Source organism: Dendrobates tinctorius, unplaced genomic scaffold (genome assembly GCF_039654945.1).
Source record: "Dendrobates tinctorius isolate UK_male_01 unplaced genomic scaffold, ASM3965494v1 ptg000028l, whole genome shotgun sequence".
Taxonomy (NCBI): domain Eukaryota; kingdom Metazoa; phylum Chordata; class Amphibia; order Anura; family Dendrobatidae; genus Dendrobates; species Dendrobates tinctorius.
Window position 1 is genome coordinate 100,265,630 of NW_027361696.1, and position 18,714 is coordinate 100,284,343.

The 18,714-nt window shown below is 38.7% G+C and overlaps 1 protein-coding gene across 3 annotated transcripts in view; it reads right to left on the minus strand.

Moving 5' to 3' along the window:
• DLG5 (discs large MAGUK scaffold protein 5) overlaps positions 1-18,714 on the minus strand; it is a 244,339-nt gene that overhangs the window by 18,652 nt on the left and 206,973 nt on the right. For 2 of the 3 annotated variants that reach the window (XM_073571223.1, XM_073571225.1), the window contains 5 exons: positions 10,750-10,912; positions 8,170-8,300; positions 7,906-8,070; positions 5,843-6,026; positions 1,187-1,335 (listed from right to left, as the gene is read on the minus strand). In XM_073571223.1, coding sequence (XP_073427324.1) covers positions 1,187-1,335; positions 5,843-6,026; positions 7,906-8,070; positions 8,170-8,300; positions 10,750-10,912 — 792 coding nt within the window. The remainder of the gene's footprint in view (positions 1-1,186; positions 1,336-5,842; positions 6,027-7,905; positions 8,071-8,169; positions 8,301-10,749; positions 10,913-18,714) is intronic. The other variant, XM_073571224.1, reaches the window with a different exon arrangement.

The window sequence follows — 18,714 nt, forward strand, 5'->3', positions numbered from 1 at the left end:
ATTTCTTTGGATCGCGGCATGATGTCTAGCTTTTGTGGATCTTTTGGTCTGCTTCACTTTGTCAGGCAGGTCCTATTTAACTGGTTTCTTGATTGAGAAAAGTTGTGGCAGTAATCAGGCCTGTGTGTGCCTAGGGAATTTCAACTCAGCATCCCAAAGATGTGATAAACCACAGTTAGAGGGGATCTTTCACCCCATTTTTGGCCTATCAGCAGCCGCCACTGACATCAGGGACTTATCTACAGCATTCTGTAATGCTGTAGATAAGCCCCTGATGTAACCTGAAACATAAGAAAAAAACAGTTATATTATATTCACCCCTGCATTCGGTCCAGTTCGATGGGTGTCTCCGTCCCGTCCGACGCCTCCCATCTTCATATGATGATGTCCTCCTCCTTGCTTCTCCCTCGGCTCCTGCGCAGGCATACTTTCTCTGCCCTATTGAGGGCAGAACAGAGTACTGCAGTGCGCAGGACCTCTCTGACCTATCCCGGCACCTGCGCACTGCAGTACTTTACTCTGCCCTCAACAGGGCAGAGAAAGTACGCCTGCGCAGGAGCCGAGGGAGAAGCAAGGAGGAGTACATCATCGTATGAAGATAGGAGGCGCCGGACCGCGACACCCACCGCACCCGACTCCGCCCCCCGGTGAGTATAATCTAATGTGTTTTTCTTATCTTTCAGGTTACATTGGGGGCTTATCTACAGCATTACAGAATGCTGTAGATAAGTCCCTGATGGCGGTGCCGGCATCTGATAGGCGAAAAATGGGGTGACAGATTCCCTTTAATTTATGTCTTAAAGAGGGAGGGGGCAATCACATTTTCATACTGGACCCTCTAGGTGTGGATTTAATTTTCCCTTAATAAAAACCTTCATTTAAAAACTGCATTTTTTGTTTCCTTTTGTTATCTTTGTCTAATCATTAAATTTGTTTTGTTATCTGAAACATTTAAGAGTGACAAACATGCAAAAGAATAGGAAATCATGAAGGGGGAAAAGCTTTTTCACACAACTGTATCAACTGCTAGGCTTATGTCAAATGTGAAGATTACACAATGTAGATCCATCATCCTGTTAATTAGAAGAGGACCATTACAATCCTTAAACTGGTGTAATACTCTAAGTATAGGAAATACATTGTAAATGTTCCTGAAAAATGTTAATAAAGTTTCTAGGAGACTGACCTTATGTAAAACCCATCACCAGGCTGGTCTTTGATTTTGTTGAACTCATCCACTTTTTGCTGCACCTTCAATTTAACATTTTCTGTTGGCTTCAGCATCTCTAGATAGGCTTCCTCTGCTGTTTTGTTTCTCATGTCAACAGAGCCATACTAAAGATGGAAACATTAAAAAAATTAAGTTGAGTAGAAAGATTGGAAGGAAATGCCAAAAAATAATATGTAACCCCCACCCATTTCTATATATTATATATATATATACACATACATACATACATACATACATACACACACACACACATACACACACACACACACCATTTGGGTTTTCTTTTAGTTCATTATCTCTCCTCCTTTTTAATATTATTTCTGCATTTATTTAATGTTATCTAGACATCTCTGCATTAATGCTACTCTGTGCTGCTGTGCATGTGTTTGCTGCCTTTCAACGCAATGTGAGTTTCTCAAAACATAATATATGACTAACTTTTTTCTACAATGTTGTTTGTTTTTCACTCTTTGTTTCATTGCAGCCGTTTGGTAAATTCAAAAAAGTTAATTTTTTTCTCATTAATATACACTCTACACCCCATCTTGACTGAGAACATCAAAAATGTAGAAATTTTTGCAAATTTATTAAAAAAGAAAAACTGAAATATCACATGGTCATAATAATAATAATAATCTTTATTTTTATATAGCGCTAACATATTCCGCAGCACTTTACAGTTTGCACATATTTTCATCACTGTCCCTGATGGGGCTCACAATCTAAATTCCCTATCAGTATGTCTTTGGAGTGTGGGAGGAAACCCACGCAAACACGGGGAGAACATACAAACTCCTTGCAGATGTTGTCCTTGGTGGGATTCGAACCCAGGACTGAGCCACCGTGCTGGTCATAAGTATTCAAACCCTTTGCTCAGACTCATTTAAGTCACATGCTGTCTATTTCCTTGTGATCCTCCTTGAGATGATTCTACTCCTTCATTGGAGTCCAGCTGTGTTTAAACTGATAGGACTTGATTTGTAAAGGCACACACCTATCTATATAAGACCTCACAGCTCACAGGGTATGTCAGACCAAATGAGAATCATGAGGTCAAAGTAACTGGCCAAGGAGCTCAGAGACAGAATTGTGGCAAGGCACAGATCTGGCCATGGTTACAAAAGAATTTCTGCAGTACTCAAGGTTCCTAAGAGCACAGAGGCCTCCATAATACTTAAATTGAAGAAGATTGGCTTCAGAACAACTCTGTGACCATTCTTGACTGGCCCAGCCAGAGCCCTGACCTAAACCCAATTGAGCATCTCTGGAGAGACCTGAAAATGGCTGTCCACCAACGTTCACCATCCAGCTGAAAGGAAATGGAGAGGATCTGCAAGGAAGAATGGCAGAGGATCTCCAAATCCAGGTGTGAAAAACTTGTTGCATCATTCCCAAGAAGACTCATGGCTGTACTAGCTCAAAAGGGTGCTTCAGCTTAATACTGAGCAAAGGGTCTAAATACTTATCACCATGTGATATTTCAGTTTTTCTTTTTTTAATAAACTTGCAAAAATTTGTACATTTGTTTTTTTAGTCAACTGCCATTTTTTTTTTTTATTTCTATGCAAGATACAGCCAGGCCCATCAATGTTGGCCTTGTAAATTAGGGTGTCTGTCTCTGTGTGCACCCCACTTATATATAGTATTGGACAGTCTGCCTGATCTAATAGTATTGGCGTCACTAATAAGCTGTAAGCTAGAAAATGTGCACTACATCTGTGTGACTGGTGCTCTATACAAGCCTTATCTATGAGCAATTCTAATACTAGGTGACCGCCCCCTCCATGAATTGGTAGTTGTGTGAGTGGTTGTTTCATCAGTATTTTGCACCTCAGCTTTCATCAAAGGGGACCTGCTGCTTCCCGTGGTGCAACACTGTGACCAGTGTTGCTAAATATGGCTGACTTTTTCCCTTAAAATGTTTTGTGTCCTTTTGCAGTGTTTATTTCATGCTTGTTTCTTGGCGAGTGTCCCAGATGTCAGCTCTCTGCACACGAAGCGGCGCCTAATAATAAAGTTAGAGTCTTTCTACTGGTGCAGACACTGATTAATCTCATTTATAAGGCCTTGCTTCATCCCCTCCAGGTCAATACCTGAGGAAGCAGTACGCTAAATACGTGTTGGGGTGTGTGCTAAGGTTATCTTCTACTTATACTTAAACTGTAATTTTTGATTTATAGTTGGTTTATTTAGTCAGACTAAATCGTGTACTATAAATGCAGGCCTGTAATACACACATCTGCTTATAGGAAACATAGTATTTGACTGTTTCATCATTGCTATATACTTTCACTTTATTACTGTAATTTCATATCAACTATAGATGCGATTCACATCTTTCTAGTGCACTTTTTATATTGCATCTATTTTTTGCATATTTTTTATGGTGCATTCATTTTTTTATTGCATATATTTAATTAAAGATAAAGTTGAAAAATTCCAACTTCTTGGATAAAATTCAGAATGTATTAATCTTGATTAAAACATTTTCTGGCAAGCTCCTGAACCGCACTCATGCAGGGGAGATACAGCATTGTGTTTCGATCGGAGATCGATCTTTATCACAGCTGGCATTTTCCAGGGAAGAGAGGTATTTAAATAAAGGATGACCAATCAATCCCAAGAAATTCGTCATGTGACACATATAAGGTCCTTTTGGCAGACATTGTAAGAAAATATCCATATAAAATTCGTAGTAGAAAAAGACAGCAGGATGGCACTCACCGTTCCCTTGAAATGATTCACTTTATTTCATGTTAATAAAGCACAGGCAATGGCACGGGAGAAATGCAAAAAGACGGACGAGTCATTTCGTGCACAATGCACTTCAACAGGTCCCATCATGCATTTCTCCCGTGCCATTGCCTGTGCTTTATTAACATGAAATAAAGTGAATCATTTCAAGAGAACGGTGAGTGCCATCCTGCTGTCTTTTTCTACTACGATAGTTCATGTTTTTTCTTCACATGGATAGAGCACCCGTTCAGCAAGGGTTACAGGTGTCACACTGATAGCGGTTATAAGTGACTTTGCGGGTATTTCTTTCTCAGGGACAGTGCCGGATGTTTCTTTTTTCTTTGACTGACTATTGTTGATCCATATAAAATTATATACAAAACATTTGATAAACACAAAGAAGAAAAAACTTGAAATCGTAAACATGATACATTTTCAATAGTGAAACATAATTTCATTACGTTTGTTCAAACCGTTAGGGATCCGTGTGCCGAGATGGTACATCCAGAAAGCTTCCTGTGTGAGAAGGCAGCGCCTGGTGCAACTGCCAGCATGTGTGCGGTTCAGGAGCTTGCTAGAAAATGTTTTAATCAAGATTAAGGCTATGTGCACATGGAGCTTTTTGGCTCTGCGGATTTTGTAGTAAAAACCGCAGATAAATCCGCAGGACTAAAGTCCTGCAGTTTAGCCTGCGGTTTTACATCTCATAATGGATGAGGTGTGAAACTGCAGCGTTTCTGCACTAAAGAATTGACATGCTGCGGGGATTGTAAACCGCAGCAAAACCGCGCGGAAAAATCCGCAGCATGTGCACTGCGTTTTCCAGTTTACCATTGAAACGCTGCGGATCCGCAGCAGAATCCGCACCGTGTGCACATACCCTAATACATTTTAAATGTTATCCAAGGAGCTGGAATTTTGCAACTTTATCTTCATTAAAATCCCCGTCGGGACAAGACGGAGTTCCGTGCACCTTCTATTGCTGTTTGGTGAGCTGGCTATTTTTCCTCTTTCCATTTTAAATATTTAATTAGATGGCCACAATACTGATTTGGTTTATGCATTTAGTATTAATTGTTGTATTTATTTTCCCTGCAATCAGCTGGCATCCTCTCGCTCCCTATGCCATAACCATTTTTAATCAAGTCTTCGAGTTATGCCGTTTTTGGTCTCTTTTTGAATTGACAAAATCATGAATAATGAGTATTGTTTTATGTTTTACCAGGGTATTTGGGATTTTCTTGTTCTAATGTATAAGCTAAGCAATAACACATGCAAAAAAACACAAACCAAATTAACATTTCTGGTTCTAAAGAACTCAGGCTCTAAAAAACTCAAGCATGATGATTTGTACTAATAAAGGATGTTGGACAGTCAAATTTTAGAACATTATTTCATCTTATGTAAAACATTTTAGATGATAGAAACATCATCACAACATTAAAGAGAATCTGTTACTAGTTCTTTTTCAACCCCATTTGAAAGGAGCATGATGTAGGAGCCTGAATCCAGTGAATTGTCACTTACTGGACTGCTTGCTGCATTTTGATAAAATTAGTTTTATCTGCTGCAGATCATGAATGCTGATCTCTGTATAACCTTGCCCACACCACTGATTAGCACCTGCGAATCAGTTGTTGAGGTGGGGTTATATAGAGCTCATAAATATGAAGAACTACGTGTAGGCAGGTTTACCAGTCCTCTAGTAATAATTTCCTGCTGATAAAAATGTGATTTATTAAAACTACAGCAAGGAGCCCAGAAAGTGACACATCGCTAGAGTAAGGGTTTCTGTGTCTACAGATTAGGCAAGAAAATCCTGGTGAAAGATTCAGTTTAAACAGCTTAGGCAGTCAGTTTGTACATCCCACATACATCTATAATGAAGTCTCCTGACATCAGCCCTTCCAGTCCACTGGATGCATTATCCTCATCTAATTCCAACACATATACCCCATGAAGGTTCCCTCCACAGATCTGCATTCCAAGCTCCACAGGAGATTTTGACAGAATGACTGTGCGGGTCTCGGAGTTTTTCTTTAGGCCGTCCACTGGTGTCCTAGTTAAGAAAAAAAATTATTATTGTGGACACTACAGAGCACTGTATCAAATGTCATAGGTGAAAGAAGAAAAGTCAGATACAGAATAGAGTAACCCCTTAAGGGTAGAGCCTAATTGGGCCTTAACAATAACTTCGTTTTTGTTGGTTTTATGACTGCATTTCAGGAGCCAAAGTATTTTTTTGTTGATGCAGCAGTATGATAGCTTGGGGTACATATAACTTAGGTTACGTTTTTATGGGCAGAAATAGAAAAAAAAACCAAAAACGCAATTCTGTTTTTGATTCTTTAAACTTTTCCAGTATTCATGTGTTGCACAAATAAAGTAAGAAAGTTATTATGTGGCTCAGCTTGATTATGGTTATAGCAATTTTACATATTTTTCATGTACAACTCCATTACCAGATAAACCATTTTCTGGAAGATAAACAACTCTTTAATCCCTGTTTATCACCCTTTTTTGCATGAGGAATGAAAATGCTAAAAAACAATACCATCCACTAAAATTGAAGTTAACTTTATTTTGTAAGTCGATACAATAATGACAATATCAAATATAGATTTTTTTTTTTGAAGTATACATTTTTCTATGTTGCACTGTGATTTTATTGGTCATCATATTCTTAGACCAATAGCTTATTTTTCCATAGAGCTAATTATGTGGGTACTCATTTTTTTGATAGACTAGCTGTAGCTTTTATGTATTAATTTTTCATCACTTTTTATTTAACTTTTTTTGTGAAATGGGATGAACAAAAAAAATGTTTTGAATTGTTTTTCGTATTTTAATTTTAAAGCATTTGCTGTGCGTGATAAGTAAATCATATCAGTTTATAGAAAGAGTCAATGCCATCATGGAAAAACTCAGTTTATGCAGTTTTTACAATTTACTACTTTTTCATAAGAAGATCTTGAAAATATATATATATTTTGGTTGTTTTATTCATAGGGCCATAATCCCCTTTTTCTGGTAAGAGCTGTGTAAGGGTGTATTTTTTTGTGTGATGAATAATTTTTATTTGCTATAATATTTTGATAAATACAACTTTTTGCATCTTTTTCATTTTATTTTTTTTTGCAAGGAATGACGAACAAAAACAGTAATGCCGGCGGTTGTTTTAGTTTTTTTTGCAGGTGATATAGCGATATTTTTTTTTTTTTTTTTAATCTCTGCATCCGTAACAACCTGTACTATAAAACTCTGTCTTTTTTTCCTCAGATTAAAGTATTTTTTACTTGAAGAACTGGAGTTTTTATCCTACATTTTGTATCTAAAACACAAACATTTTTTACAGTATTTATTAATTAGTCCTCCAAGGGGACTTCAACATGCAATTGGTTGATTGCACAGGTAAATACACTGCACTCCATATGTAGTGTAGTGCACTACCTTATGCTGTCAGTGTTGTAAGCCTATTAGATCCTGCATCCCATGGGGTCTAATAGGCATCAGCATATCATAGACACTGAGGCCTATGTTTGTCCTCCAGTTGCCACAACTAAGCATTAAGGCGGATCACAATGATATGGCATAGACAAGTCTCTGTCTGACTGTCAAACTCCTCATGTGCCAATGCCACTATTGACAGTGGAATATGAGGGGTTACCTGACTGGATCCATCAGAACATTGATCCTAGCTGTCACAGCAACAGCCTGGCTTTCTATATCAGTTTGGCTCCTGCTGCTCATCACATGGGTAATGAAGGAGTAGCCTGGGGATTATCAAGATGTATAAAGCAGACATAAAGGACTAATTAATAAGAGCTCATGACGTATATGTGTCATGTAGTGTTCACGGGTTAAATAAAAGTTTGTAGGTTTAGTTTATTATGAAAAAGAGAAATAGTTTTTTCTTAGAGGGAGAAAAGAAAAATCACCTAAGTGAGCTGTGAGGGCTTGTAGTAGGAGTGGTTTCTTTTGAAGGTGGGGTTATGGTCCCCTCATCTTGTTCACTCACAGTGTCAATGACAGAATGATTGTCAGGTGTTGCAGCACCGCTCCCGTGAGGCGTAGAGTGAGAAGTACTAGAATCCAGGCGTGAACTGGTGAAAAAATGAACAAATGAATAGAAAATATGCAGTAATTGTAGAAATCTATAAGGATTGTGCTAATGAAGTAGAAAACATGACTGCACATTATACCTGGATCGGGAATGAAGTGGCTGGCACATATGAGGGTTATACTGGGCCAGGATAGTGATGGTATCACACTGCTGTCCGATGATCAATCGTGCTTGCTGCTCTGTTGCATTTCTCAAATTTATACCATTAAACTGCAGGAAACAGGATGAAGATTAATGTAAAAAATGCACAAAATTTGCTTTTACGGTTTGTTTTACAAACTAAAGGACTGCATAAGGCTCAATCTACGCATGGACTTTTTGCAACAAGACGCTTGAAATTGACCAGCTCAGAAATAAGAGAAACAATTTTTTTTTATGTTTGACCATGTGTCAAAAAGTCTAAAAAAAAGCCCCAGAACCCATATACAGTATGAATTGCAAGATTGCTAATATTGTTTTTTAATAAATATCGTGATATGACGGCCTATTTGTGGTTTGGCGGGTTGGAGAGGGAAATGTCTTTCTATTCCAAAGTCCTTTTCACATTACATTTTTCACTATATTACTTATGTTCACATCTACTATTGACTTGTGTAATAAAAATTAAAGTAACTCTGTAAGGTCATTTTTGTGTACCATACAACAGTATCCTGTAATAGGGCTTGGACATCCCTTTCCGGATACAGAGGCATGTAAAAGTTTGGGCACCCCAACTCAATATTACTGTTAATGTGAACAGTTAAGCAATAAAGATGAAATGATCTCCAAAAGGCCTAAAGTTAAAGATGACACAATTCATTTGTATTTTAGGCAAAAAAAAAAAAAAAAAAAATGTAATTATATATTTTCTGCTTTTACATTTTAACGCCTTCTCCCCGAAGCCTGTTTTCACCTTCCTGACCGGGCCAATTTTTACAATTTTGACCACTGACATTTTATGAGGTCATAACTCAGGAACGCTTCAATGGATACCACTGATTATGAAATTATGAAAATAGCTGCTAGGAAACCACTGCTAAGGACAGGCAACAAGCAGAAGAGACTTGTTTGGGATAAAGAACACAAGGAATGGACATTAGACCTGTGGAAATCTGTGCTTTGGTCTGATGAGTCCAAATTTGAGATCTTTGGTTAAAACCACCGTGTCTTTGTGCGACGCAGAAAAGGTGAACGGATGGACTCTACATGCCTGGTTCCCACTGTGAAGCATGGAGGAGGAGGTGTGATGGTGTGGGGGTGCTTTGCTGGTGACACAGTTGGGGATTTATTCAAAACTGAAGGCATACTGAACCAGCATGGCTACCACAGCATCTTGCAACGGCATGCTATTCCATCCGGTTTGCGTTTAGTTGGACCATCATTTATTTTTCAATAGGACAATGACCCCAAACACACCTCCAGGCTGTGTAAGGGCTATTTGACCAAGAAGGAGAGTGATGGGGTGCTACGCCAGATGACCTGGCCTCCACAGTCACCAGAACTGAACCCAATCGAGATGGTTTGGGGTGAGCTGGACCGCAGAGTGAAGGCAAAAGGGCCAACAAGTGCTAAGCATCTCTGGGAACTCCTTCAAGACTGTTGGAAGACCATTTCCGGTGACTATCTCTTGAAGCTCATCAAGAGAATGCCAAGAGTGTGCAAAGCAGTAATCAAAGCAAAAGGTGGCTACTTTGAAGAACCTAGAATATAAGACATTTTCAGTTGTTTCACACTTTTTTGTTAATTATATAATTCCACATGTGTTAATTCATAGTTTTGATGCCTTTAGAGTGAATCTACAATTTTCATAGTCATGAAAATAAAGAAAACTCTTTGAATGTGAAGGTGTGTCCAAACTTTTGGTCTGTACTGTATGTGATATCAGCATGCTCAGGATAAATTGCACAACAAATTTTGTGGTTCGTCTTTTCCTGTTACCCTTGCAAAAGTAAAAAAAAAATTTTCTGACAAAATTTAAATGTTTATTTTTTTCCCCAAAAGTTCCTGCGAAGAACCTAAAGGGTTAATAAACTTCTTGAATATGATTTTGAGCACCTTGAGGGGTGCAGTTTTTAGAATGGTGTCACTTTTGGGAATTTTCTGTTATATAGACCCATCAAAGTCATTACAAATGTGAGGTGGTCTCTACAAAAACCAGTTTTGGAAATTTTGTTGGTAAAATGAGAAATCGCTCGTCAAAATTTAACCTTTATAACTTCCTAAGTAAAAAAATTTTGCTCCAAAAAATATGTGCTGATGTAAAGTCGACATGGGAGAAATGTTGTTTCGTTACTATTTTGTGTGATATAACTCTGATTTAAGGGCATAAGTTTGAAAATTGTAAAATTTATGTTAAATTTCCGTTTTTGTCACAACTAAATCAAACTCTTATCAAGAAATTTTACCACTATCATAAAGTACAATATGTTGCGAAAAAGCAATCTCAAAATCAGTGGGATCCAATAAAACGGTCAAGAGCTATCACTTAAAAAAGTCACAGTGGTAAAAATTGCAAAATTTGGCCTGGTCATGAAGGTGCAAACAGCCTTGGAGGTGAAGGAGTTGAAACAATAGTTACTCTTTAAGCTTCACTTTGTGTCAAAAATTCAAGCACTGATATCGTCTATATGACACAAATTCCAAACATTGTGAACTTATAACTAATAAAATGCTGCAATACCTCTAGCAGCTGATCTCCATATTCCAGCCCGGCTTGTTGCGCAATGCTCCCAACCATCACTTTCGAGACAAAGATTCCCCCACTCTCTCCACCTCCAATTGAAATTCCTAGCGGTTCAGCTCCTTTCTGTACCTTAACATGTCGAGGCTCATCTACTAGTGGTCTGTGGAGAAAACATACATACTTACACTACAGGATTTACACTAGAGTACTTTGTCCACAAAAAAGCAAAACAAATAGATAGTAGCTTCCAAGGGGTTTTAAAAACCTCAAATCTTCAGCGGATGTTTATTATTACCCTACTTATTATATTAATAGCTGGACCATACAATACAAGCCCTTTTAACCATTTCCCTTTCATGTCTCCCTTATTTCCTCAGACTGTTAGCTTGCGAGTACGGCCCTCACTCCTCTTGCTATCTGTTTAATTATGTGTTTACTCTGTAACGTCTATTGTCTGTACAAGTCCCCTCTGAAATGTAAAGTGCTGTGGAACATGTTAGTGCTATAGAAATAAAAACAATTTTTATTATTGTGTGGCTGTGAACACACTTTTATAGAATCCAGTCGTTCTCATTTTACTGCAGCATTAAGGAATTGGGTCCACAATATATATATTGTAGGAAAGCAGGAATTCAAGTCCTGGATTTGTCACCGAGGTGGCTAGCCTCAGTGATCTACAGCTGAAACTAAAGTTTACTTACACTATATAAAAAGACACATATGCATGTTTTTCTCAATATCTGACATGAAATCAGAATAAACCTTTCCCGTTTTAGGTCAATTAGGATTACCATATTTATTAATATTTGCCAACTGCCAGAATAATGAGAGAGAGACTGTTTTAAGGAATTTTTATAACTTACTGCAGTCAAAAGTTTACATACTCTAAGATTATTATCTCTTTAAAAAATTCTGAACTGGCCATATGATGACGACATGTGTTTGGAAGCTTCTGATAGTTTTTTTTTTGCAACATCTGAGTTAATTAGAGACACACCTATGGATGTATTTTAATGCACACCTGAAACACACTGCTTCTTTGTGTAGCATCATGGGAAAGTCTAAAGAAATCAGCCAATTATCAGGAAGAGAATTGTGGACTTGCACAAGTCTGGCTCATCCTTGGTTACAATTTCAAGATACCCGAAGGTGCCTCGTTCATCTGTACAATTATACGCAAGTACAAACAAGGTGGGAGTGTCCAGCCATCATACCGCTCAGGAAGAAGACAGGTTCTGTATCCCAGAGATGAAAGTTCTTTGGTCTGACATGTGCATATCAACTCAAGGACAAAAGCAAAAGACTGTGTGAAGATGATGATGGAAGCTGGTAAGATTGTGTCAATATCCATAGTGAAACGAGTACCATATCAACATGGGCTGAAAGGCCACTCTGCCAGGAAGAAGCCACTACTCCAAAAGAAAAAAAAGCCATATTAATGTTTGTAAATGAACACAGGAACAAATACCTTAATTTTTGGAGACATGTACTGCAGTCTGATGAAGCTAAAATTTAACTTTTTGGGCATAAGGCCTGGGTCACATTGCGTTATGGCAGTCCGTTAGACGGACTGCGTTACACCGCGGCATAACGCGCTGTAACGCAGTCCGTTAACGCTGGCATAGACCCCCATTGTCGGGCGCATCGCGACGCATGCCGTAAAGCGGCACGTGTTCGCGATGTGCCGTCATTTAGTGACGGAGCCTCAGACGCGGGCTCCAGCGTCTGAGGCTCCGTCACCAATAGCGCAGATGAATCATCAGCGCTAGCGGGTATAGCATAACGCGACTGCGTCATGCTATACCGTTTAACCAGCCCGTCAACGTTTAACCAGCCCGTCAACGCTATGCGTTGAACGGGCTGGTTAAACGTAATGTGAACCTGGCCTAATGACCATCGATACGTTTGGAGGAAAAAGGGAGAAGCTTCGAAGCCTAAGAACACCATCCCAAATGTGAAACACAGGGGTGGCAGCATCATGTTGTGGGGTTGTTTTTCTGCAGGAGGGCAATACTGAAGCAACATCTCAAGACATCAGCCACGAAGTTAAAGCTTGGGTGGAAATGGGTCTGCCAAATGGACAATGACCCGAAACAAACTTCCAAAATGGTAACAAAGTGGCTTAAGGATAACAAAGTCTGTGTTTTGGAGTGGCCATCACAAAGCCCTGATCTCAATTCTATTGAAAATGCATGGGCAAAGCTGAAAAGGCAGGTGCGAGCAAGGTGACCTACAAACCTGGATTGATTACACCAGTTTTGTCAGGAGGAATAGGCCCAAATTCCAACCAACTATTGTGAGAAGCTTGTGGAAGGATATCCCAAACATTTGAACCAAGTTATTCAGTTTAATGGCAATTTTACCAAATACTAATGAAATGTATGTAAAACCTTTAAATTTGCATTAATAAAAATGCCTTAAAACATTCTCTCTCTCGCTCATTATGCTGGCATTTGGGAGACAATAATAATTATGGAAATCCTAATTGACCTAAATCGAGAATTCTGAATTCATGTCAGATATTGAGAAAAACACCCATATGTCTTTTTATACAGAGTATGTAAACTTCTAGTTTAAAATGTAAATCCCAGAGTTTAAGTTTCCAGCAATAATAGGAAGGCTAGGGTTAATTCCTGGCACTACCGGTCCTGTTTAAATGCACCTGGGTAGCTATGACTTCAGTTTCTGAGATAAAAACCCTGTGGCTTCGTGTTCCAAGCAGCTACCCGATAGCGTAATCCCCTACAATATGTAAATTTTTACAAGACTGAGTTTGATAGAACATTTTTTAACGCATAACATGAAAGTAAGGTTAATATTGTAACTTTCATTACAAAATCTTGTGTCCCTCAATTTCCTTACAGATTGCAAATTTGCAAGCAGGGCCCTCACTCCTCCTGTAACTGTTAAACTATGTTACACTGTAATGACTTTCTTGTCTGTAAATGTCCACTAAAATGCTGCAGAACATGTTGGCACAAAATAAATACAATTATTAATATAAAATCTTCAGTTTTACTCAAATTAGTTTATGTAAAATTAAACACGCCCCAAATCAAAAACTACTATATTTAGTAATTTGTATGATCTCCATAATTTTTAAGGACAGCACCAAGTCTTCTATACATGGCATGAACAAGTTTGGGACATATTATAACATTTTTTTTTCAATCTTCAAAAATGACCTCTTTTAGAACCTGGATGCTGGATGGAAAGAGATGCTCAACTTGTCTCTTCAGAATTCCCGTAGGTGTTTTGGTTGGTTTCACATCAGTAGATGCTAGGCAACTGAATCACTTTCACCCTGATCTCATTCACAAATGCAACAGATGTGTGTTTTAGATCTTTGTGATGTTGGAAAAGTGCTGTTCTACCAACGGCACATAGTAATATTAGCATCAGCTCTTTTAATACGGAGCAGTGCACCTGTGAATTCATGGTACCAATAATAAATTAGCAGCACTAACGTATCCTCACATAAGGACTCTGCCACCACCATGTTTTGCTGGGTATCATGCATTTCTTTGTATTCGTCACCTATGCAACACCATAGTTTTATAGCTATCAGTTCCAAATGCCTTTATCTTGGTCTCATCATTCTCAAGTATAGTCTCAGTAGTCTTCGTATTTTTTAGCACTGGCCCTAGTAAATTCTAGACAGCCTTTTTGTGCATGGGCTTTAGGAGTGGCTTCCTTCGTGGATGATACCCATGCATGCCATTAGTTTGCAATGTATGCCATAGTGTGTCACGGGAAACACCTCGATTTGTCATTCTACTTGTTTAGATAACGGCAGTGAATTTGCATGTTGATTTTCTTCATCCCTTCTCATCAGAAGACACTCTTGTTTAGGTTGTAACTTCCGTACCTGGCCTGGACATCTCAGTGAGATGGTTGCAGTTTCAGCTTTGTTAAATTTTTGCGACGGTATTGTGGCTGATAAGTAAACCTTTGCCGATATTCATGTTGCCTTCACCTTTCTTGGGTAAAGAAATTAGTTTCTTTCTCGGGTCGTTTGACATTTCTCTTCCATGTGGTACCATTGCTGACAGAATGAAATAGGAAGACGTTTTCTCTGTTATGTAACACCCCTTTCTAATGGACCCCTGTGTAAAATATAATTAGTCTTGCCTGTGGTTTAATGTTTCTTAAATAGTCAAAACTTTAGCTTTGCTCCTAAGACTTTCACTGGGGTGTACTCATTTTTGAAACATTATCTTGAATGAATTTGTTAGGAAAATTACTTTTTTGGGTGTGCGAAATAACATTTCTTGTTTGCAATCACTGGCCTAGATTTGTTGGGAGTATTTATTCTTAAAGGACTCTAAAGGTTTTCTGACCAATCTGTTGAGGTGTAGTTATTTAAACTGAGCACTTTCTATATAGTGGGCTTTGAACTTTTCATAAATGTTCCATTAATCCTTGAATTAACAGAGAATTTTTCATTTTTGAGCTTCAGTTTTTTCCTCATCTTCTTTCAAGAGCTATAACTTTTTTTATTTTTCTGTTGACATACTGTAAATGCGTGAGGGTTCGTTTCTTGCAGGTCGAATTGTAGTTGTGAATGGCATTCTTTTTAACATAAATGCACTGCAACATGGAAAAAAAATTCCAAGTGTTATGAAATGGTGAAAAAAAATGTAGTCCCGCCATTGTTTTTTTTTTTTGGTTTGGTTTTACAGCATTCATTGTGTGATAAAAAAAAAAAAAAATAGCTGCAAACATTATTGTCCAGGTCAGTTCAGTTGCGGTGATACAAAACATGCATTGATTTTTTATTTCACTTGAAGAAGTGAAAAATTTTTTTAATATTGTAAAATAAAAAAAGTTAGCTTTGTGATGAAGTTTCCAAAACACTCTTATTTTTCTGTTGATGGGGCCAAGTGAGGGCTTTTTTCAATCTGCGGTGAGCTGATATTTAGAGTGGCATGTAAAAGTTTGGGCACCCCTGGTTAAAATTACTGTTATTATGAACAGTAAGCAAGTTGCAGATTAAATGATCTGTAAAAGGCCTAAAGTTAAAGATGTCACATTTACAGAGTGTTTTAGCCAAAAATATATATACGGTATATACTCAAGTATAATCTGAGTTTTTCAGCACATTTTTTATGCTGAAAAAGCCCTCCTAGGCTTATACTTGAGTGAGGGTCCCACAAGATTTGGGGGGTTAAGCAGCGGCGGAGCAGTGGATCACAGAAGGCAGGAGCCGACTGCTGCGGCTAAAGCCTGTGCCCGCTGCTAAAGAGAAATGAATATTCATTGCTCTTTAATAGAATGCACAGTAGTCGCAGCCACCGGCTTCTTGCAGCTGCCGGGCGATCATGGTCGTGGAGGGCAGTGAATATTAATTCCCTTAAGTAGCAGGCACACGTGATTGCCGGGCCACTGCAGGAAGCCGGCGGCTGCTGAGCATGCTACTAAATAGCAATGAATACTCACTGCCCTCCATGCACATAGTCCCGGCGTGGAGAGCAGTGAGTATTCCGGCAGCTGTCCTCTGCTTGTATGAAGTGCTTGATGACCCTGCCATGCACTGTTTACAAGCATAAATGAGCAGATAGCATCAGAACAAGATGCTGCGAGGGAGTGCAGAGAGTTAAGTAGGATGGTTCAATTTTTTTTTAATGTTTTTCTGATGAGGGCCATACATACCAGGATAGGAATGAGGGTGCCATGCACACCAGGATAGGGATTGAGGGGGCCATGCATACCAGGATGGGGATGAGGGGACAATGCATACCAGGCTTATATACTCGAGTCAATAATTTTTCCCAGTTTTTTTGTGGTAAAATTAGGAGCCTCAGCTTATATTCGAACATATACGGTATATATGTTTCATCTTTAACATTTTAAAAAATACAAAAAGGAAAATTCTTCCAATTCTATGAGATTCCTGGGTCGTCTTGCATGCACTGCTATTTTGAGGTCTAGCCACAGATTTTCAGTGATATTCAGAACAGGGGACTGTGAGGGCCATTGTAAAACCTTCAGCTTGCGCCTTTTGAGGTAGTCTATTCTGGATTTTGAGGTGTATTTAGGATCATTATCCATTTGTAGAAGCCATCCTTTTTTTCAACTTCAGCTTTTTTTTTTTTTTTACAGATGGTGATATGTTTGCATGAAGAATTTATTGAAATTTCATTGAATCCATTCTTCCCTCTACCGGTGATATGTTCCCCATGCCATTGGCTGAAACAAAACACAAAAGCATGCTTTATCCACCCCCATGCTTAATAGTTGGCAAGATGTTCTTTTCCTGAAATTCTGTGCCCTTTTTTTCTCCACACATACCTTTGATCATTGCGGCCAAAGAGTTCAATTTTAACCTCATTGGTCCACAGGACTTGTTTCCAAAATGCATCGGATTTGTTTATATGTTCTTTTGCATACTAATGACGCTGAATGTTATGGTGAGGATGCAGGAACGGATTTTTTCTGATGACTCTTCCACGAAGGCCTTATTTGTGCAGGTGTCTCTGAACAGTAGAACAATGTGCCACAACTTCAAAGTCTGATAAATCTTTCTGAAGGTCTTTTGAAGTTGAGCAAGGGGTCCTGATTTGCCTCTAGCAATCCTAAGAGCAGCTCTCACTGAAATTCTGTGTGGTGTTCTAGACCTTAGCTTGACCTCCACTGTTCCTGTTAACTGCCATTTCTTAATTACGTTTCAAACTGAGTAAATGGCAACCTGAAATTAGCTTTGTTATCTTCTTATAACCTTCTCCTGCTTTGTGGGCTTCCACCATTTTCATTTTCAGAGCGCAAGGCAGCTGCTTAAAAAACCCAATGGCTGTTGCTTTTTGGCACAAGATTAAAAGAAGTTGAGTTTTTAAAAACTGAGAAATTTGCATCACCTGGCCGTTCCTCATGATGATAGTGAGCATGACATAGCCATAACAGGCTAATTAATGTCTGAAACCTTGGTAAAAGTTCTCTGACACACAGTTTTGCAAGAGTGTCCAAATTTTTCCAATGCCCCATTTTCGTTTTTGTAATTTTTAAAATGAAAAAAAAAAAAAAAAACCCCACAGGACATACCATATATACACGAATATAAGCCGACCTGAGGATAAGCCGAGGACCTTAATTTTGCCACATCACACAAAAAACTGGGAAAACTTATTGACTCGAGTATAAGCCTAGGGTGGAAAATGCAGCAGCAACTGGTAAATTTCAAAAATAAAAATAGATCCCAATAAAAGTAAAATTGATTGAGAATTAGTAGGTTAAATGTTTTTGAATATCCATATTGAATCAGGAGCCTCATATAATGCTCCATACAGTTCATGATGGGCCCCATAAGATGCTCCATACAAACTACGCCCCATATAATGCTGCACAAAGGTTAATAATGGCCCTATAAGGTGCTCCATAGAATAATATGCCCCCATATGCTGTTCCATAAAGGTTGATGGCCCCATAAGATGCTCCATAGAATATGCCCCATATGCTGCTCCATAAAGGTTATGGCCTCATAAGATGCTCCATAGAATATGCCCCATATGCTGCTCCATAAAGGTTATGGCCCCATAAGATACTCCATAGAATATGCTCCATATGCTGCTGCTGCGAATAAAAAAAAACATGGATTTTTGTGATAAACTCACCGTAAAATCCTTTTCTCTGAGACACTCATTGGGGGACACAGGTACTGTGGGTGTATGCCACTGCCGCCTGGAGGCTGATACTAAGTGAAAAAAGAGGTTAGCCCCTCCTCCGCCGTATACACCCCTGCCCCGATTGTGGGCGGAATCAGTTTGGTGCAAAAGCAGTAGGCGATCAAACAAAAATCAGACATGAACCTTAATGCAGGTAACAACATGTCTAGAAAAAACACGACCCTAATATCATTCAAAAAAGTATATTAATTAAACAAAACAGAAGCCAACTTGGCTAACAGGGTGGGTGCTGTGTCCCCCAATGAGCGTCTCGGAGAAAAGGATTTTACGGTGAGTTTATCAC